The 21,651-nt window shown below is 39.4% G+C and overlaps 3 protein-coding genes across 3 annotated transcripts; all 3 read right to left on the bottom strand.

The window, feature by feature from the left end:
- Positions 1–1,050: 1,050 nt before the first annotated feature.
- On the bottom strand, positions 1,051–6,454 carry LOC139953665 (uncharacterized). Its single transcript, XM_071953171.1, has 2 exons — positions 6,371–6,454; positions 1,051–2,660 (listed from the first exon to the last, which is right to left on the bottom strand). Exon 2 carries the CDS (start codon positions 2,215–2,217, stop codon positions 1,054–1,056), a length of 1,164 nt encoding a protein of 387 aa, XP_071809272.1. The 5' UTR covers positions 2,218–2,660; positions 6,371–6,454; the 3' UTR covers positions 1,051–1,053.
- A 2,126-nt stretch (positions 6,455–8,580) lies between these two features.
- On the bottom strand, positions 8,581–11,281 carry LOC139953660 (uncharacterized). The gene has a single exon (XM_071953165.1). The coding sequence runs from the start codon at positions 11,197–11,199 to the stop codon at positions 9,676–9,678; it is 1,524 nt and encodes a 507-aa protein (XP_071809266.1). The 5' UTR covers positions 11,200–11,281; the 3' UTR covers positions 8,581–9,675.
- Positions 11,282–14,440: 3,159 nt separating this feature from the next.
- On the bottom strand, positions 14,441–20,724 carry LOC139953656 (uncharacterized). Its single transcript, XM_071953163.1, has 2 exons — positions 20,596–20,724; positions 14,441–18,982 (listed from the first exon to the last, which is right to left on the bottom strand). The coding sequence occupies exon 2, from the start codon at positions 18,842–18,844 to the stop codon at positions 17,006–17,008; it is 1,839 nt and encodes a 612-aa protein (XP_071809264.1). The 5' UTR covers positions 18,845–18,982; positions 20,596–20,724; the 3' UTR covers positions 14,441–17,005.
- Positions 20,725–21,651: the final 927 nt, after the last annotated feature.

Raw genomic sequence — 21,651 nt, 5'->3', positions numbered from 1 at the left:
GCACCTGTCTTAAACTAATTGGACAGTGTTACCAACACAACATGTAATTTCTTTGATGTCAGAGCCTGTATTTGATTACCAACATTACACACAAATTCATCCATCCAATGACTTTTTTCCACGAATTTGATTTTGAGACCTCAAGTTTAGAATTTTAGGTCTTGAAATCAAGCATCTGAAAGCACACGTTCATTATTATCTCGCAACTTCAATGACCGATTGAGCTCAAATTTTCACAGATTTGTTATTTTGTGTGCATGTTGAGATACACCAAGTGAGAAGACTGGTCTTTGGCAATTACCAATAGTGTCCATTGTCTTTAAGGAAAATCTCACACCCCAAATCACCTGGTATTTGATAGTTCAAAAGACCTTTTTTTACACCCATAAAAAAATCACAAATATCCCAGAGTGAGACAAAAAACTGTTCTCTCAAGAGCCCCCAAAAAATGAAATTCTAGATTCTTAACGCTTTCCTAAAAATTATTCAGATAAATGGTTCCCCTCAAAGTGAGGTTAGTGACTAGTGAGCAGAGGTCAGTGAGAACAAGCTGCTACATGAAATTCTAGGATTCTCCACAAATGTCATAAATGGTTTCTCTCCATCCAGAGTTAAAATGAAAATTGCAGGCCTGATATTTCACGGAGGCAACAAAGCACTTGCCTCCATGCCCGATTGGTGCTCCAGTAGAAATTTACAATTTCCTCATGGAGTGCCCTTTACCAAAAAGAAAGGCCTTTGTGCCCATGCCCTTCCATAAACAAAACAAACAGGCCTGGATGTGTTTTTCACAAATGAACAGGCTTGCCACCTTTTAGTAGGTGTGGTTTTAATTTTGTGAGGAAGCTATCCACAAATATCACAAGCAAGCGGTTTCCCCACTGTGTGTACAAGCTAATGGTACTTAACATGTAGGTGTTTTCTTGTTGAGAATGCTTTTCCACAAATGTCACCATAAGCTCTCCCCAAAGTGGACACTGTGATGCTCACTTAGACTATCCATTTGAGAAAAAGATTGTCCACAAAAAAAATGTCACAAATAAATGGTTTCTATCAATGGTGGACTCTATGGTGCTCTTTTAGACTGATTTTATAAGTGAAAGCTTTTCCACAAATATCACAAGAAAAACGTTTCTCTCCCGTGTGGAGTCTTTCGTGTTTTTGTAGATTGGTTTTAAGAGAAAAGGATTTTCCGCAACTATCACAGGAAAACGGTTTCTCTCCAGTGTGGACAAGTTTATGGTGTTTTAGGTTTCGTTTTAGTGAAAAGGCTTTCCCACAAGTGTCACAAAGAAATGGTTTCTCTCCAGTGTGGACACGCTGATGGGTGATCAGGCTATGCTTATTTGGAAAACCTTTTGTACAAATGTCACAGACAAATGGTTTCTGTTTAGTGTGGTGGGCACTACAGTGAATTTTAAGACCGCAACTTTGAGCAAATGATTTTCCACAAATGTCACAAACAAATGGTTTCTCTCCAGTGTGGGCTCTTCTTTGGTGGGCTTTCAGACCGGTTTTAAGTGAAAATGCTTTTCCACAAATATCACAAGGGAATGGTTTCTCTCCAGTGTGGACACGGTCGTGGTATTTCAGGTAATGTTCTTGTTTAAAGGCTTTTCCACAAGTGTCACAAACAAATGGTTTCTCTCCAGTGTGGACACGCTGATGGGTTGTTAGGGCATACTCATTTGGGAAACCTTTTTCACAAATATTACAGAAGAATGGTTTGTCCTCAGAGTGTATTTGGTAATGACCAGTTAACGCAAACTGATAAGTAAAACGCTCTCCACAAATGTCACAAGTAAATGGTTTCTCTCCAGTGTGGACTAGTTGGTGTGTGTTTAGGCTGTTTTTGCGAGGAAATGCTTTTCCACAAACGTCACAAACAAATGGTTTCTCTCCAGTGTGGACTCTTTGGTGTGATTGTAACCTGTATTTCTGAGAAAATGCTTTTCCACAAATATCACAGGAAAATGGTTTCTCTCCAGTGTGGACACGGTCGTGGTACTGTAGATGATGTTTTTGTGAGAAGGCTCTTCCACAAGTGTCACAAACAAACGGTTTCTCTCCAGTGTGCACACGCTGATGGGATTTCAGGTCAAGTTTTTTTGAGAAGACCTTTCCACAAATCTCACAAACAAATGGTTTCTTATCACGGTGGGCACTTTGGTGCTTTAACTCTTTGACATTTTCAGGTGTCTCCGTTTCAGAATTCATATTTGTTAAATCCAATAAAGTGTTTTATCATAAGATGCCAAGTTGTTTATAAAACATGAAGCATGTCTCACTTTTTTTATCCATACAGGTTAAAAAAATGTTTACATTTGCACCTAAATTTTATCCACAAATACCACAAAAGTCCAGTGTTGTGGACAACCTTATTAAAGGACGCGTTGAAATTCTGAACTTAATAGTTTTCTTTAGAGTGCAGACTTTGGAGTTTCAGCCAGAGAAAACATTCATGCGGCAAAAATTGACATCGTGTAATAATTCATCCAAGGATTTCAGGAGTTCCAAGTCTTTAAGAAAGACTTGGCTACACTTACATGTACAACTGTAGGTTACGTTTTATATACATCACATCACATGTGTAAAAAGGTTCGTGTTGGTTGTACTAGTTCAAAGGTCACAGTATTTCATCGCTTCTATCTCATGTACATCTGCAGATAAAGAATAAAACAGAAAAACACCTTCATTCGCAAACTGTACATAACCATCAGTGTTCGTAATATCCAAAATACTCAAATATGTGATATTTGTTTGACATCGGTATCGCCTAGATGTCACTTATTGAAAATTGTTATGTCCAGATTATCCCGAAAATCTCAAGGTGGCGGCGAACAACTCGTTCCACTTGAAATTGTTGGCGAACGTTTGCGCGAGTGGAATGCAACCCAGGCCTATATATTTTTCTCATCACTTTCCGCCAAAATTCTAGGTTTATTATAGGTTGACATAATACTGGTAAATCATAATAAAGAAAGAGAATAACCCACGAAAAAATTTGGATTATTTACGAACATTATAATAAATAAAACGATCCGATAACATTTACATGTACCACAGCCGACCACATAAGTTGATCAACCTCATTCCCATACACAGTGGCCTGTCATGGCTGAGCCGTTAAGAGCACTGGATTCAAGCTCTGGTGTTTGATCAGCAGAGCTGCAGAGTGTGGGTTCGAATCCCGTCGTGACACTTGCTACATAAAATTGGGGAGGTATTGCTTTCTGCTCTACCAGCCAGACTTCGAACTGATGATACCCAAGCCTACATCCGTATGGACTGTAAAAGGGCTAACCCTGTTTCAGCCCTAGGAGTAGGTGGCAACGGCCTCTGGATAAAATTGTAGCCTACACCTTGAAGTGGCCTTCAGGCCTTGTGTGTCTGGCGACTTGCATACAAAATAAAAAAATAAAAAATAAAAAAATGCACTTGCTGTGATAATGTGACATCGCACACTGTTGTGTATTAAGTTGTAAAACTTGGCTTTAGATGGTGACGCAGTGTATAAAATGTAGTAAACAAAACGTAGTTTAAGCTGCCCGAAATTCTCAAGCATATAGCGTAAACATTAGGGAGGTTTACAATGTAGCTGCACATTCCTCATGAACGTAAACTCCAGAAAATTAAAGTCACCTGGAAGTGGTATTTTGTCAAAATAAAGCCTTTGTGTACACGATGGTGCGCAATCTTCAAATTTGCGCGATACACAATTGGAACTACCTATTCTGCATAGCGCAAGTTATAAAATGCGCACAAAATTGTTGCGCAAATTTGTTGATTGCGCTCGACAGATGAGCGACACGTGCGCGCTGTGCTTTGAATTGTGGGTATTTGGGCCCCTCTGTTTTCTGTGCGTTTCAATAGCTAGTGCGCTGGGAACCGCTCGTCTCGAAAATCAAGCGGTACAACCTCGAACACCTCAACTCGTGCATGCACTTCGCTCGTCCCCAGCGCCTTGCTTTAAAGCCAGTGGACACTATTGGTAATTTTCAAAGACCAGTCTTCTTACTTGCTGTATCTCAACATATGCATAAAATAACAAACCTGTAAAAATTTGAGCTTGATTGGTCGTCGGAGTTGCGAGATAACTATGAAAGAAAAAATCACCCTTGTCACGCGAAGTTGTGTGCTTTCAGATGCTTGATTTCGAGACCTCAAATTCTAAACTTGAGGTCTCGAAATCAAATTCATGGAAAATTACTTCTTTCTCGAAAACTACTCCACTTCAGAGGGAGCTGTTTCTCACAATGTTTTGTACTACCAACCTCTCCCCATTACTCGTTACAAAGTAAGGTTTTATGCTAATAATTATTTTGAGTAATTACCAATAGTGTCCACTGCCTTTAACCACTGAAAGGCGATGGGATGGGCAAATGCATCACGCACGCTCATCGTTTTAACAATGCGCAGTCCCATCATGCATCACACTCACACTGCATCATTATTTCTATGCACTGTACGCATGACGTACTTCCTGAACAAGAATCTGTTCAAGCAATTAGCCCATCCCAGCGTTCCTGGATAGACTGGCCGCTGGGGCCGATCGAATGCATGCACTTGCAAAACCGTGAAACTCGTAGGTATATGACGGTTGAATTATTTGGTATTCACTGCGCCTGGGTCATTTACAAGAGATTTTATGTGCGTCGGTAATGTCCATCCGTGGTGCGCGTTATCCGCGATTGGCAAGTCAAAAAATTGTTCGGAATACCGCCCAAATCTGCATTAAGTGTGTCAACTTTTTGACTCACGAGTGGGTCTTTGGACACGCAAATCCGACTCACATATGGACAGTGACGCACCCTCCCCGGGGGGTCCTGTAGTGCGTCTTACAATTGATAGGTGTATTAATTAACCACTAATTAATTGACCAAATTAGCCAGCTCCAAAACTTGATCAGCCCAGTATATCAGTGTTCAAGATTCTGGAATAAAAAAAAGTTTTTGTCTTAATGAAGGGTACAAATTATTTTCAATTTATAGGTTGTATAGTTGTTGACATAGTGCAACACAAAACGATTTGCTTTTTGCCTTTGTGTTAGCGGGTCATTTTGCGACGTCTTGTTGAAGTTATTTCCTTGTTCTTTGTTTTTAATCATATATTATAGGCCTACTAATGGTACTATACTAGTTAAATTGATATAATTATTATCAATTAAAAAATTGTGGTAATTTGGCCAACATTTCAAAATTTGTTCGAATAAAACAGGGCCCAATTTCATGGCTCTGCTTACCGCTTTGTCATCCCTTGCACACCAAATCAACTGTGTTTACTAACTCCTTCTTCCCACGTACCATCCGGGACTGGAATAGCCTAGCAGTAGATCTAGCGGAGTACAAATCTCTTGACACCTTAAAGCTTGCACTTAAGGCTCATCCATCTTAGTAGCTCTCTATATCCAACAGTTTTTACTTGCACTTGTTTACATAAATTATTTTCGCACTCGACAGCATGTCCTACTTATTTTTCTTGGATGCATGCGCAAACACGCCGTGCATTTATCCTCACATATGCGAGGCTGCACTTCACAGGAAGGAAGGAAGAAAGGAAGAATTCTGCGCTTACGAATACGATTCCCCGCTTACGTGCAAGCGCCGAATTTCTGCGCTAGCCTTGTAAGCGTAGAATGCCTAGTAACGTGGAGTTCGCACACGCAGAAGCCCAAATTCGTCGCTAACCCGTGAAATACGCTTGCCGTAAGCACAGAATTCCCTGGCCCCTGCTTTCGTAAGCGCCGATTCTGTGCTTACGGTAAGCAGAGCCATGAAACTGGGCCCAGATCTTCACCTGTAGAATAGACCTTATGCATTGACGTCATCCAGCGGCCATCTTGGTGGAAAAACGGTGACGAAACAATCGAAACGCATAGCCCATAGGTTTGTTAGTACGTGCGGCGCACAGGATTGGCCAATGAACCTCCTTTTGACCTCTACTAGGTCGGTGAGGGCGTCCTACTGAAACGACGTCATGTGCATTTTATAAGGTCTATTGAACCTCCCTGTACTGTATGTGTTCTATTTTCCGAATACGCGGCTGGCTTTTCCGGGAATACGGGCCTTAGGCCGTGTCCGAAACGACGACTTCGGCTACAGCTACGTCTAGATCAGCGCGTCTACCAGTGTTGAAGAATAGGCAGACGCGCGCGATCTAGCCGTAGCTGTAGCCGAAGTCGCCGTTTCGGACACGGCCTAATATTAATAATACTGTGCTTGCTTCCATCATGGAGGAAGAAAATCCATTCGGTCTTTATTTTGGTTAAGTGCTAACATCAAAGTCCCTCAGGAATTGTGAATAAAATCACTCTGGTAGATATTGAGGATCGTAGAAGAACGCTACACTTACTTTCATTTCAAGAACTTACGTTTGTTTTTTTGGAGGAGGTAACAGTTTTTTCCCATCAGAACTGAAAATTGAAGAGCATCACACAACAACACCACTGGCCTACCTTCTCGGGTGGTCTACCAAATATAAATAAACACACAGACTCGCGCTGTGAGAAAATTGCGCTTCATCTTCTGTACGCAAATTCCAACAGTCCCGATTCGACATAGGGACTTAACGCACAGTTTAGAAAATGCGCCCCTCTGGATTGAAATTGCGCTATTAACTCCAGTCTGTTTTTAAAAGTGCGTTTGATTGAGCAAGGCATTGTGGGAGTCACTTATGGGGTGCGTTCGTTCAGGTCGACCCTAGCCTTTAGTCAAGGCGCACGCGGCACACCGGACAGCACGCACAGCCCGAAAAATGTAACGCACGAAAAAAGACTGTCACCGCGAGCCGCTCGCGGTGGTAGTCTTTTTTCGTGCGTTACATTTTTCGGGTCGTGTGTGCTATCCGGTGTGCCGCGTGCGCCTTGACTAAAGGCTAGGTCGACCCCGGTGTGTGGCGTTTTCTTTTTTTTCAGGACGAACGTGTGCAGATAATTACCCACGTTCGTCCAGGAAAAAAAAACCTGCCACACACCGGGGTCACGCGATACGCGCGACACGCCCAGCATCTCCTTATAAGGAATTGTTTACCCGAGGGCCTTGCCATTTTATAGCTGGAGGGGTGTTGTTTCGACAGAAAAAAAAATGAACAATTATAATTTATGCATTTATTTTATTTTTGACCAAAAAGGGATGATGTTTTTGACCGAAAGGTTATTATTTTATTAATGGGAATCAAAGTGTGTTGAATCGGTTTTCAACTAGTATTGGTAATTACTCAAAATAATTATTGGCATAAAACCTTACTTGGTGACGAGTAATGGGGAGAAGTTGATGGTATAAAACATTGTGAGAAACGGCTCCCTCTGAACATGGAGGAATAAATTTATTCCTCCATGCTCTGGAGCAGTGCCATAGTTTTAGAGAAAAACGTAATTTTCCACGAATTTGATTTCGAGACCTCAGATTTAGAACTTGATGTCTCGAAATCAACCATCTAAACGCACACAATTTCGTGTGACAAGGGTGTTCTTTCTTTCATTATTATCCTCGCAAGTTTGATGACCGATTGAGCTCAAATTTTCACAGGTTTGTTGATTTATTCTTATGTTGAGATACACCAACTGCGAGGCTATAGTCTTTGACAATCACCAAACGTGTCCACTGACGTTTTTTGACCGAAAAGGTATTTATGAATGGGAATCAAAGTGTGTTGAATCGGTTTTCAACTAGTGGTTTAAACCCGCGCCGAGACCTGGTTCTTGATAATTTGCTTACCTCGACTTCGTCTCGGTAAACTTATCAAGTCGAGGCCTCGGCACGGGTTTAAACCAATAGTTGAAAACCTCTTCACCACACATTGATTCCCTTAATAACATGCAATGAAGAAACTTAGGTCAATACAACTGAGCCAAAGCAGGTTGATACAAAACAAAAATCAAAGGAAAGGTTCTACTTTAAATTCATACAAAAGGTTTATTTTCACAAACTTTATTTGGCCTGATGTCTCAGTATTATCTTAATTTACTCTAAACAGTTTAATATTATTTAAAAAAATAATAATAATATTGAACATTATTAGAGTGCTTTGTCTGTCCAAAATTACACTCTGGCCAATTCTTCCTCCATGCTCTGGCACACACAAAAAAGAACTCTGCTACTACAAAAATAACAAAGTTCAAAAGGTACAATGCATGGTTTCCAAAAATCCAATATTGGTCGTCCAAAGGCTGTGGGGCCTTTTTATTTTTTCAAAGATGGGTCACCAAGAATTTTAATTCAAACTGGCAACCAATTCTTACGTTTGAAGTCACCACTTACTTTATGTAGTTACAAGTTCTGAACAAATCAGCCAGTTTAAAGGGACGCTTAACGTTTGGTAATTACTCAAAACAAATATCAACTTAAAATCCGACTTGGTAATGAGCATTGGAGAGCTGTTGATAGTATAAAACATTGTGGGAAACAACTCCCTCTGAAGTAACATAGTTTTTGAGAAAAAGGTAATTTCTCACTAAAATATTAAAAGACTTCTAGTTAGAAGAAAGCGCACCAATTGGTCCAACAAGTTTTTTTTTCTTTCATAATTTAGTCTCGAAACTTCAAAGACCAATTGAGTTCAAATTTTCACAGGTTTGTTATTTTATGCATATGTTGAGATACGCCAAGTGAGAACACTTGTCTTTGACAGTTATCAAACAAAAAACAAATAATTTATGTAAAATAAAAAATAATTAAAAACAGGATGCGGCCTGAAAATAAAGGATGAGGGAGGGGACGATTCTTTTTCTTTTTTTTGGCCCAAGAATGAACTTGGGTATGAACTTTGTAACTACTCCAAACCAAAAATAATGACCATTAAAACTTGGGAGCTGTTTAGAAAAAAATGTGACAAACGACACCCTTCGTGGTAATAGTTGTAGAGAAAGATGTAACTATTATCAAATAATATTTTTTGAGGGGTTTCTCACCAGTCATCCGAAAGGGTGTTTTTTCTTTCATTATTTTCTTGCAACTTTGATTATGACCATTTGAGCCAAACATTTTGTACAGATTTGTGGTTTGATGTATATGTTGGGATACTGGTCTTCAGTCTATCCGCAGGTCACCAAATTAATTTTTGTTTATCTGAGAATTACTCATCTTTTTTCGTGCGTGACCTCAATAGCACAAAGGGCTTCTGAAATTCAGTCTTTTTCGGCCTTGTCTGAAAAGTATTGACAGAAATAAAGTAGCAGTACATTGAAACAAAGAGCATATCTGTCGTTTTGTATGAAGTCAAAAAATCAGTGCAACTCAATCTATAAAAAGAGAAATTTGTACGTTAAAAATTGCTTCAAAATGAAAGAAAACAAGTCACAAAACACGGCAGATTATCCCGTTATGAATGTCAGCAACAGTCAAAATAGTATACATGGATAGATTATTTAATATTCTTCCTGTAAATGCGAGACCGGATCGTACCTAGTCCAGTCAGGATACAGCGATTTCAACCGTCAATCCGATGGGTTTTCCTGCACGGTGATTGGCTGACGATGACATCATCCATTGATGTAGCAGCTTGATTTTTTTTTTCGTGGGTATGGTTCCCCGAACGCCAGGCAAGCGTTAGTCAATAACAAAAATGCCTGTCTATGAGCTGAATGAGGGTCAGCTCATAGTCCATTTCCATCCAGTGTGGACCCGCTGAATTTTGTGTGAGAAAGTTTTTCCACAAATATCTCAAACAAATGGTTTCCTATAAATGAGGAATAGTTGGTGAATACTTAAACTGCTTCTCTGAAACTTTGTCACAAACAAATGGCTCCCCGACAGGGTGGACACATTTGTGTTTGTAAAATTTCTTTTTAGATTTCAAGACTTTTCCACAAATATCACAAACAAATGGTTTCTCTCTGTGAGTTTTTTCCTCAACGTGAGTTTGGTGATGGCACTTGAGATTGTACTTCTGAGCAAAACACTTTCCACAAAAATCACAAATGAATGGTTTATCATCATTGTGGAGTCTTTTGTGACTTATTAAATTGCTTTTAAGAGCACATGCTTTTCCGCAAATATCACAAACAAATGGTTTCTCTCCAGTGTGCACTCTCTGGTGCCACCTTACACGGAACTTTTGAGAAAAAGAAATTCCACAAATGTCACAAGCAAATGGTTTCTCTACAGCAGAGTGGACACATTTGTGTTTGTCAAATTTCTTTTGTGACTTCAAGACTTTTCCACAACTATCACAAACAAATGGTTTCTCCCTGTGAGTTTTTTCCTCAACGTGAGTTTGGTGATGGTACTTGAGAGTGTGCTTCTGAGCAAAACACTTTCCACAAAAGTCTCCAGTGTGGAGTCTTTGGTGACTTTTTAAATTGCCTTTAAGAGCACATGCTTTTCCGCAAATGTCACAAGCAAATGGTTTCTCTCCAGTGTGTACTCTTTGGTGAAGACTCAGACCGTTTTTTCGAGAAAATTCTTTTCCGCAGATATCACAAACAAATGGTTTCTCTCCAGTGTGCACTCTCTGGTGCCACCTTAAACGGAACTTTTGAGAAAATTCTTTTCCGCAGATATCACAAGCAAATGGTTTCTCTACAGATTGGACACATGTGTGTTTGTCAAATTTCTTTCGTGATTTCAAGACTTTTCCACAATTATCACAAACAAATGGTTTCTCCCTGTGAGTTTTTTCCTCAACGTGAGTTTGGTGATGGCACTTGAGAGTGTGCTTCTGAGCAAAACACTTTCCACAAAAATCACAAATGAATGGTCTATCAACATTGTGGAGTCTTTTGTGACTTATTAAATTGCTTTTAAAAGCACATGCTTTTCCGCAAATGTCACAAACAAATGGTTTCTCTCCAGTGTGTACTCTCTGGTGACGATTCAAAGAGCCACTTTGAGAAAATGCTTTTCCACAAATATCACAAACAAATGGTTTCTCTCCAGTGTGCACTCTCTGGTGCCACACTACACGGAATTTTTGAGAAAAAGAAATTCCACAAATGTCACAAGCAAATGGTTTCTCTCCAGTGTGGACACACATATGAATTGTCAGGCAGGTTTTTTTTGAAAATGGTTTTCCACAAATGTCACAAACAAATGGTCTTTCTCCAGAGTGCTCTCCAGTGTGGACACACTTGTGTTCGACCAGGAGAAGTTTTTGTGGGAAGGCTTTTCCACATAAGTCACAAAGAAATGGTTTTGCGTCAGTGTGGACTCGTTGGTGACTCAAGTCACAGACAAATTCAATTTGGTTACTTTCAGAATTCATATTGGTAAATAGACAATTTTAACGTTTACTGGTATGATTGTTTACTATTTACAAAAATAAGTGATTGAAAAATAAATCTTGCAGTTATGCACCCCCAAGAAATATTTCAAAACATCTTCTCACCATACCACCCGTTCGAACTAAATCCTTTGGTTCAAGGACTTTCTCTAGTGCCGCCCCCCAACTTTGGAACTCTCTTCCAGGCTACATCCGCTCTCCACAGAGCATGGAACAATTCAAAACTCTGCTCAAATCCCATTTGTTTTCTATTGCCTTCTGTTCAGTTTAATCCTTTTGTTTGCATTTTGTTAACGCATTTTTTTTGGTTATTGGTTGCTTTATTGTTTGCCTTTGTTTTTTTGTTAAGCGCATTGGTATTTCTTTCAGTTATGAAATGCGCTATATAAGAATTAGCTATTATTATTATTATTATTTAAAATTCCAGAATTATTTCCATGATGCACAGTTACTTCATAGCCAAATATGCCAACGAATGACACACTTGGATATGGACACTTAAAGGACAATTTCATCTTCTCCAAAACACCATTTAAGTAGATAGTTTCTCCTTTACTGTGGGTTCAGTTATGGTCGGTCAAAATTTGCTTTAAAGATGTCTACAACTGTCACAAACTATTGCTTCTTCTCCAGTGAGGACACAGTGATGTCGTTTTAACCTAATTGGAAGGTGTTACCATCACAACATGGTTTTTCTTCGATGTCAGAGCCTGTATTTGATTACCAACATCGCACACAAATTCATCCAATGACTTCCAGTATGGGTAGCTTGATGTTTTTCCAGCTCACCTTTTTCTAAACATTGGTTGCTCCACATACTTGTCTTCTTTGGATGTACCTCATATCTGTAATCAAGATCAAATTTTAAAAGATACTTACAACTTTGTTTTAAACTGAGAACAAGGGAATCAATGTGGTGAGTGTAAAGAGGTTTTCAACTAGTGGTTTAAATCCACCGAGGCCTGGTTCTTGATAATTTTACCGAGACGAAGTCGAGGTAAATTATAAAGATACATGCCTCGCCGGTTTAAACCACTAGTTGAAAATTGATTCAACACACTTTGGTTCCCACCATAAATACCTAAAATTGTTCTCAACCAATAGGAATGAAGAAACTGTCTTTTATAAGCACAGGTGCAAGCTCGTGTGTCGTGTCACGCCCATGTTTCAACACTTTTTACTGGTATTATATCATCGGTTCAACCAACCCCACGTGATGCCCTCTCGACCAATCCGAATGGATAAACTGTCTTAGGTATTCATGAATGATATTTATTTGTGTACTTTTAGCAAGGCTTGAAATTCACAATGAGCCGGTAGGCCCGAGGCCGTTTATTTAAGCATGACTGCACAATGCCGATGGCCTTGTGTTTTTGTTCAAATGTTGATTTTCACTATAAAACAATTTCACCTCTGTTTGACTATTGAGAAACACTTACACCCTATACTACTCATCAAACAAATGAGATGAAATTTCTCTTGAGCTTTCACATTTCAATCTGGTCAGATAATGGCCATTTTTTAAGCCATGAAGTTAAGAAAATAATGTGCGGAGCCATTAACAGCTCAACAAGGTGGGCTAGGTCGTAGAGGAGGATACGTCTGTACGTAGTACAGTAACTCTGTGTAGAGAAGTAAACTCAGTTCATAATCATTAAACCATACAATTTATAACTGTACTGATGATAGAAGCTACGATTTGTTTGTGCTCGGGGGTGGGGGGGGGGGGAATAATGTCAGAGGTCATACACACGAACTCATACTGTAGGTTCAACTCAGTTGCTTTCCTTCTCAATGTTAAAACATTCAAGGGATCGACCACCTGTCCCAACATTTTGCATTCGACGTGTGTGAAGCAAGACCGAATACCTCGAAAAGAGGTACCAGACTCGTTCTACGGCTGTTTTATGAAATAATTTCTAGAAACATATTTCGTCCTGCACATTTTTTGCAATAATCGGGAGCATACAGGGACTCCCCTCATAAGGTATTACACTGCGGAACGATAATCCTATGCCAGCTTGAAAATCTTGCCAAGCAAATGTTGAGTGGGGCCGGGCTGGCACCAGTGACAATAGTGCAAACCTCAATGGTTGGCTGGTACAATACTCACTGAATTGTTAAAAAGTGCTTCCAGTTTTATGAAACATGGGCCATGGAGATTTAATGACAGCGCCCTCCACATTAACGCTGCGTAGTTAGAATGGGACAATCAAGCAGGGTTTTTTGTAATGGGGAGGGGGGGGGGGGGGGGGGGCTCACTTCCACTATCAGTAGGGGGAAAGGATATTGCAACTGAAACTTTGTTTCCCCTAGAATCTCTACCATGAAGGACTGAACACAATGACCCAAGGACGGCAGGGCCATGGAGGTAATTAGTGGGCCCAGTTGCCTGCCCCAGTGCAATGCATATGAAACAATGAAAAGGACATGGAGGCACATGCCTCCTTTGAAGGCCACTCTGGAGTTGCCACAAGCATGATTCTGCACTATAACACTAGCCACAAAGTTGCCCTATCAGAAAAACAAATGTCTTCAAGACAGACTTTGTGGAAATTAATTGTAGGCCCGATACCACATAAGCAAATGAATGTGATTGCCTCGATGCCACCTGGTCATTGCCTTATCATGAGTTTGCGCAAGCTATAACAAATTGAATTACAAATTCCTCATTAGGAAAAAAAATGGCAAGGAGAAAATGCCTTGGCGCCCAATGCCCTTTCAAAAACGAAGCATTAAAGACAGGACACTAAATTGGTAATTGTCAAAGACCAGTCTTCTCACTTGGTGTATTTTTAAACCATCAACAGCTCCCCCTTACTCATTACCAAATCAGGTTTTATGCTAATAATTATTTTGAGTAATTACCAATAGTGTCCACTGCCTTTAAGACATGTTATGGTCCTACATTAATTTGTACTTATCAGAACCCAGAACAGACTCTGCAAATCTTACAAATTTTCAAGTTTCTTTCATTTACATTACAAAGATTTAATGAGAAGATGTCATTTTTTGCATCGGACACTGTTGGTAACTACTCCATTTAAATATTAGCATAAAACCTCACCTGGTAAGGTAACTAGTAATGGGGAGAGGTTGATAGTATAAAGCATTCTGAGAAAAGGCTCCCTCTGAAGTGACATAGTTTTCGAGAAAGAAGTAATTTTTCACGAATTTGATTTCGAGACGTCAGATTTAGTGGTCCCGAAATCAAGCATCTGAAAGCTCACAACTTCATGTGACAAGGGTGTTTTTTTCTTTCATCATTATCTAGCAACTTCGATTACCGATTGGGCTCAAATTTTCACAGGTTAGCTGTTTATGTTGAGATACACCAAGTGAGAAGACTGGTCTTTGACAATTACCAATAGTGTCCACTGTCTTTAAGGCATGTTATTGTCCTACATTAATTTGTGCCTAGCAGAACTCAGAACAGACTCTGCAAATCTAACACATTTTTCTGGTGTTAATTTATTCATTTACATCACAAACATTTAATAAGATGTAATTTTTGAAAATTGGGAACCTTTACTTTTTAAGTCCTTTCCGATCCCAATTCCATTGAGCTGCTTTTAAGCACAAAAATTTGCTCAGTACAACTAAACTATGTTTTTTTACCAGAATAAGGTTCCCAGACAAATTATCGTAAGACGTGTACGATTTGTCACTGGTAACCTGCTAATTTCTGCTTAAATTTCAAGCATTATTTTCCAGTTAAGTAGCTTTTTGAAATTGAGCCCATATAGAAATTTATTTCATGATACTAAGTGTCGATTGGTTGGACTTTTCTCCGAGTAAGCCATTCTCAAATTAATCGCACTTTCTACAACACAACAAACTGTCTTATTTAGTGAATTTATGATGACAGAAACGAAACAAAAATAATGTTAAATTTAGTTACATAGATCTAATAAATATTCTTCAAAGGATTTGAGTATTTTTTGGTAACACAAAACACATTGTCCACAAATCTACATAAAACTTACAAAGTTCGAAGAAGGCTTCACTCTGAGAAAACTTGTCCTACAAAAAAAACAACACCCTTTTATGTCAAAACTACAAATGCCACAAAATGTCTAGAATCATGAACATGTAGTATGTACAATGTGAATGTGGGCACATTCAACTAGGGCCAATTTAACAAAAAAAATTCTTTAACTGTCTATCTTAATTGCCAAGCAATTGTGTTCTTCAGAACAAAAAAACACTATAGAAACATTGAAAATTGTGTTTTAAAAGAGAAATCTTTTACAGCTTTGTGAAAGCCTTGGTAATTTACAGTGTAGACATTAACAACCTCTATTCTAAAGTATTCTTCTCCCACAAACATCACAAAAATTTTCTCGCCTTCACAGTGAACTCCAAACTGTTTCTACAAAGTGCTCGACATACACCGGGTTTGGATATGCGGATAGATTAGGAGCTACTGTACTTCAACCCAAATATAAATTAATTTTACGCAACATTTGCATCTAGATTGCTTATGACAAGATCAACGTTTTGAAATTTAGACGCTTCAGAATCGTTCTACCCACTGCAACAGTCGATCCTTCAACTTCCAACGAGTTTGGTTGCTCCCCAGTCCAAACTGTTCCAAGGTGAGAACACACTGAAGTACTTTTTTGTTGTTCAATGGAATACCTTTTGTCATACCATGTTTTCTCTTTGACAAGGAACTGACAGCTATATCTTCAACCAATAAATCAATGAATCAATGAATCAATAAATCAATGATTCAATGAATCAATCATACAACCATTCGATTGTTCAATCAATCAATCAATCAATCAATCAATCAATCAATCAATCAATCAATCAATTAATCAATCACCCTTCACTCAATCAATCAATTAATCAATCAACCAATCAATCAATCAATCAGTCCATGAAGTGGATTGGTCCCTGACTGCGGTCCTTTGGATTGACTTTAAATCCCTCCCATTGAGAGTGAACTGTTTTCTGAATAATCTCCGTTTTAAAGTTTAATAGTTTTTATGCCATTTTAATTTTGATTGTTCTATGTTTTACTCATATGTTTAATTACTTAATTTTAAAATTACTGTTCTCCTCCCTATAGTTCTTCTCCCTCTCAGTTTTTCTGTGTAAGATTCAGGCAATTTTAAATAGTAATGTAATGTTTTACTCCAAATTTTTTAACTATGTAACTGTTTATGTAATTCTGCTGCTGGCAGCGAATTGAATAGAATTTTAATAAACCATTGAATAAATAAATAAATAAATAAATAATCAGTCAATCAATCAATCAATCAAATAATCAATCAAATAATCAATCAATCAATCATTAAATTTATAAGATGCCAATCCAAGTCATTGCTCATAGGGCCGAAAAGTACTTTTTCATGCTTTGTTTTTCACACCAGTGGGGACTCTATAATGTTTATTCAGAGCATCTATTCATTCAGGCATGTGAGTAACTGCCCATGAAAAAAGAGGAAAAGAGAAAATAGGGCAAGAAAAAAGAGGAAGCAATAATGATCCCATCATTTTGTACAAAGAAAGTGGAAAAAAAGAGGAGCGAAAAGCTTCCGAAAAAGAGGAAATCAGCTGAAAAGAGGAGGTCTCACATGGCCGATTAGTCCATAAAATGAACTTTTATCAAATTTGGAAGTGTGGGCTCTACTGCTTAGACTGCTGTTTTTTAATTTTTTATTTTATTTTTTTTTTTTTTTGGGGGGGGGTTATGTTTTTTCCACAACCACAAATATCACATCAAATACCAATTCTCTCCAGTGTCCACAAATACACTGTATATCAAACAAATGGTTTCTTATAAATGAGGTATAGTTGGTGAATACTTAAACTGCTCTTCTGAAAATACGTCAGAAACAAATGGCTCCCCTACAGGGCGGACACATTCGTGTGTGTCAAATTTCTGTTTAGATTCCAAGACTTTTCCACAAACATCACAAACAATTGGTTTCTCCTCGTGAGTTTTCTCCTCAATGTGAGTTTGGTGATGGTTAGAGAGAGCGTACTTATAAGTGAAGCATTCTCCACAAATGTCACAAATGAATGGTTTCTCTCTAATGTGGCGTTCTTCGTGGCTTTTTAAACCACTTTTAGAAGTAAATGCTTTTCCGCAAATGTTACAAACAAATGGTTTCTCTCCAGTGTGTACTCTCTGGTGACGATCCAGAGAGCTGCTTTGAGAAAATGCTTTTCCACAAATGTCACAAACAAATGGTTTCTCTCCAGTGTGCACTCTCTGGTGATATAGAACATTGACCTTTAGAGAAAAAGATTTTCCACAAATTTCACACGCAAATGGTTTCTCTCCAGCATGGACACCGCGCTGATGCCCAGTTAAACTGCTTTTGCTAGAGAAAGACACTCCACAAATGTCACACTGAAATGGTGTGTCTCCAGTGTGGACACACATATGAATTGTCAGGCTGGCTTTTCGTCTAAAAGCTTCTCCACATATTTCACAAACAAATCGTTTTTCTCCAGTGTGGATCTGTTGGTGTACTTTTACATTTCTTTTTCTGCTGAAGGCTTCTCCACATATGTCACAATAAAAAGGTTTCTCTCCAGTGTGAACTCGCTCATGATCAGTCAGGTGGAGTCTTTGTCTGAAGGATTTTCCACATGTTTTACAAGAAAATGGTCTCTTTACAGTGTGGACACGCTTGTGCTTGGCCGGGAGGAGTTTTTGTGGGAAGGCTTTTTCACTAATTAAAGGTTTCTCTCCAGTGTGAATTTTCTGGTGATGTTTCAGCAAACTTTCAAGAGAAAATGCTTTTTTACAAATGTCACAAGCAAATGGTTTCTCTCCAGTGTGTACTTTCTGGCGACGAGTTAGTGGACCTTTTTGAGATAATGCTTTTCCACAAATATCACTAACAATTAATGGTTTCTCTACAGTGTGTTCTCTCTGGTGACTAATCAGATTGTTTTTTCCAGAGAATTCTTTTTCACAAATGTCACAAACAAATACAAGAAGTTTCTCTCTAGTGTGGATACGTTGATGGTGGACCATGTGGTGTTTTTCTCTGAAGGCTTTTCCACAAGTGTCACAAGCAAATGGTTTCTCTCCACTGTGGACGCTTTGATGGTTGACCAGGCGGAATTTTTGGCCAAAGGCTTTTCCACAAGTTTTACAAACAAATAGTTTGTCTCCAGTGTGGACTTGCTGATGGGTGATCAGGTGGAGTTTTTGTCCGAAGGCTTCTCCACATATTTCACAAGGATACGGTTTCTCTTCAGTGTGGATACAGTCGTGGATGGTCAAGCAATGTTTTTGTGAGAAGGCTTTTCCACAAATGTCACAAACAAATGGTTTCTCTGTAGTGTGGAATTCCTGGTGGTGGGTGATCAGGCCTGGCTCACTGACGAAACCTTTTCCACAAATGTCACAGAAAACCGGTTTCTCTCCAGTGTGAATTTGGTGATGGTCAGTAAGAGCCCCCTGATTAGTAAAATGCTCTCCACAAATAACACAAGTTAATGGTTTCGCTCCAGTGTGGACTGGTTGATTGTTGGTCAGTTGGAGATTTTGTGGGAAAGCGTTTGCCCCAATATTAAAAAGAAATGGTCTTGTGTCAGTATGGATGCCTTTGTGATTGAAGTCACAGACAAATTCAACTTGCTTGCTTGCAGAATTCATAATGGTAATTTGATTACCAACATCGCACACAAATTCATCCAATGACTTCCAGAATGGGCAACTTGATGTTTATCCAGCTCACCTTTTTCTAAACATTGCTTGTTCCACATACTTGTCTTCTTTGGATGTACCTCATATCTGTATAATCAAGATCAAATTTATAAGATAAACTTGCAACTTTGTTCTTAACTGAGACTGATATTTATAGACCTATGTATACTTGTAGCAAGGCTTGATATCAACAATGAACTAGTAAGCCTGAGGGCATTGATACCGCACAAATCCGGGGGGGGGGGGGGGGGGGTCTTGTGTTTTTGTTCAAATGTTGACTTTTAGGAACAAATTCAACTCTGTTAGACTTTTAAGTTGAGCAACACTTAATCTCACCTTACTTCTAATAAAAATGAGACTAAAGTTCACTATAGTCTTACACATTTAAATTCTGGTCAGATAAAAATCCAGAGCTACAAAAATGTACAAGTAATACACAGCTTGCCCTGTAGCCTTGATCAAGGCGCTCCAGCCAGAGCAGCAACCTGCATACATGTAATCCGAGTACCCACTGAATTCTGCCAGCGCACCTCACATGTACATGCCCACATACATAACACAAATAACACAAAGGCTGCATATAATATGTGTACAGCGTATGTACACATACTGTACATGTATACCACATGTACCATCTGTACGATACACTGTACATGAGTACTATAGTGTACACAAGTACTGAGCCACGTGCACGAGGTTGAAAATAGAAAGACACGACCGTACTCATGACTTTGCTATACTGTTCTCGCTGTACAATGTACAGTACTACAATGTACTGTGTACATTGTTCCGGTATGCACAGCCGAATCGTGCCCCGCCGGGCCGAGGCACACTACGCCAACAGCCTTGAGTCAAGGCTACTTGCCCTGCAGTCTTGTGCAGACTCATGCATGTACCAAGGGTACAGGGCCAGAAAATTCATTTGAAACACTTGTAAGCTTGGGCGATATCACGATATTATCGAAGACTGATGATGTCAAATTTAATTATTCCAAAATTCATTGAACAATGATTGAACCATCATCGTTTAACGCGTGAGAGATATAAACCTATGAGGTTACGGGAGACGATAGCCGGACGAAACCGAAATAGTTCTAGGTAGGAGTAGGCATGGGGGTGGTGGTGAGCTTTGAAAAATCGCACGAATAGCTGGCCTCTGGACTTGGCATCTCTGCTGTAATGGTGACAGTGATGAGACCGATGTTAAAAGCGGAGCCATTAATTAATAACAGCTCAACAAGGTGGACTAACGGCGCCCCATGCATAGTTAGTTTGCCCATTTGCCGCTTCTACTAAAATCTAGTGATCCCTAATAATAATTAATATAAAAAGTAATAGACTAATCTTATCCTATTCTAATAAAACTATTCTAATTCTATTTTAGTGTAGACTGTGTTAGTGTAGTGTAGCTTTAAAGTTTGTCGCAATTCTGAAACGCAATGCATTGTGGGAAGGAATACGGGGCGGTTTCGATGCAGTTTCTACGACTCTCGCACGCAACGCCTATCTAGTAGTATCACCTTTGTGTGGGTTCAACAGCGTCCTCTCTATTTTGCTATTCGCGATAAACCATAGCGTAGTCTGCATCTGCATCTGTCAATTACTGTACAACCGCCTGTTGAGTGTTGTGGCTATCCCGTACAGAATAGTATTACTAGTAGTAGTAGGCGAAGTAACTCAATTCATAATCATAAACTTACCATGCTTACCGTACTCATAAAAAGCTACGATAGTGAAGAGTTTACTGTGCAAATCCTCTATGAAAAGTACACGCCAAGCAGAAAATGCAAATTTCGGACACGGTCTATAATTTGTTGCGCTCGGGTGCCTCCTCAAGAAGGAAATGTCAGAGGGTATATACACGACCCCATGGTTCAACGCAGTTGCTTTGCTTCTCAACGTTTATATATCAAGGGATCGACCACCGGTCCCAACATTTTGCATTCGACGTGAAACCACACTTTGTCGGGCTCCCTTATCAACTTCGTATGACCGACTACCACGATCTGTAGTCTTGGCCCAAGACTATGGTGCTTGATTCTGGATAGTGTACTACGCGCGGTTGAATCGCCAAAGTGCGCCCGCCACGGTATGATCTAGTTACTTGGACGGCTTGAAATCTAGACTACAATCTGCGCGTTGTACACTATCCAGAATTAGGCCGTGTCCGAAACGACGACTTCGTCTACAGCTACGTCTAGATCAGCGCGTCTACCAGTGTTGAAGAATAGCAGACGCGCGCGATCTAGCCGTAGCTGTAGCCGAAGTCGCCAGAATCAAGCACCATAGTCTATCCAGAATCAAGCACCATAGTCTTGGGCCAAGACTACACGATCTGTGGTACCAGACTCGTTAACTCAGCGTGTCAAGTGTTTACACTGTTTTATGAAATAACTAGAAATGTGTACAAACTTCTCCAATAACTGGGACTATTATTTTAAGTCCAGAGAAGCCAGCTATGCGTGAGATTTTTCAAAGCTTAATGCGCGAGACTTAGTAGGTCTGTTCTCGGCATAAAAACACATACAAAAATACGAACATAACCAAAACAAAACAAAAACCAGGGACATATGCCTGGAATTAAAAACGTTACCAAAAAAACTGTAACCCGAAGGCCTTCAGTTCTATTATTACATATACATTTGTATCCCTCCAGTAACTGGGGCGCTGTACTCCTTTTTTCGAATTGACATTCTCCGACGACAGAGAATGTCAAAATTTCGGGGAAAAAGGAGTACAGCGCCCCCGTTACTGTG

Source organism: Asterias amurensis, chromosome 22 (assembly GCF_032118995.1).
Source record: "Asterias amurensis chromosome 22, ASM3211899v1".
NCBI classification, from domain to species: Eukaryota; Metazoa; Echinodermata; class Asteroidea; order Forcipulatida; family Asteriidae; genus Asterias; species Asterias amurensis.
The sequence above is the reverse complement of the archived record's forward strand: the minus strand, read 5'-3'. Positions and strand labels throughout refer to the sequence as shown.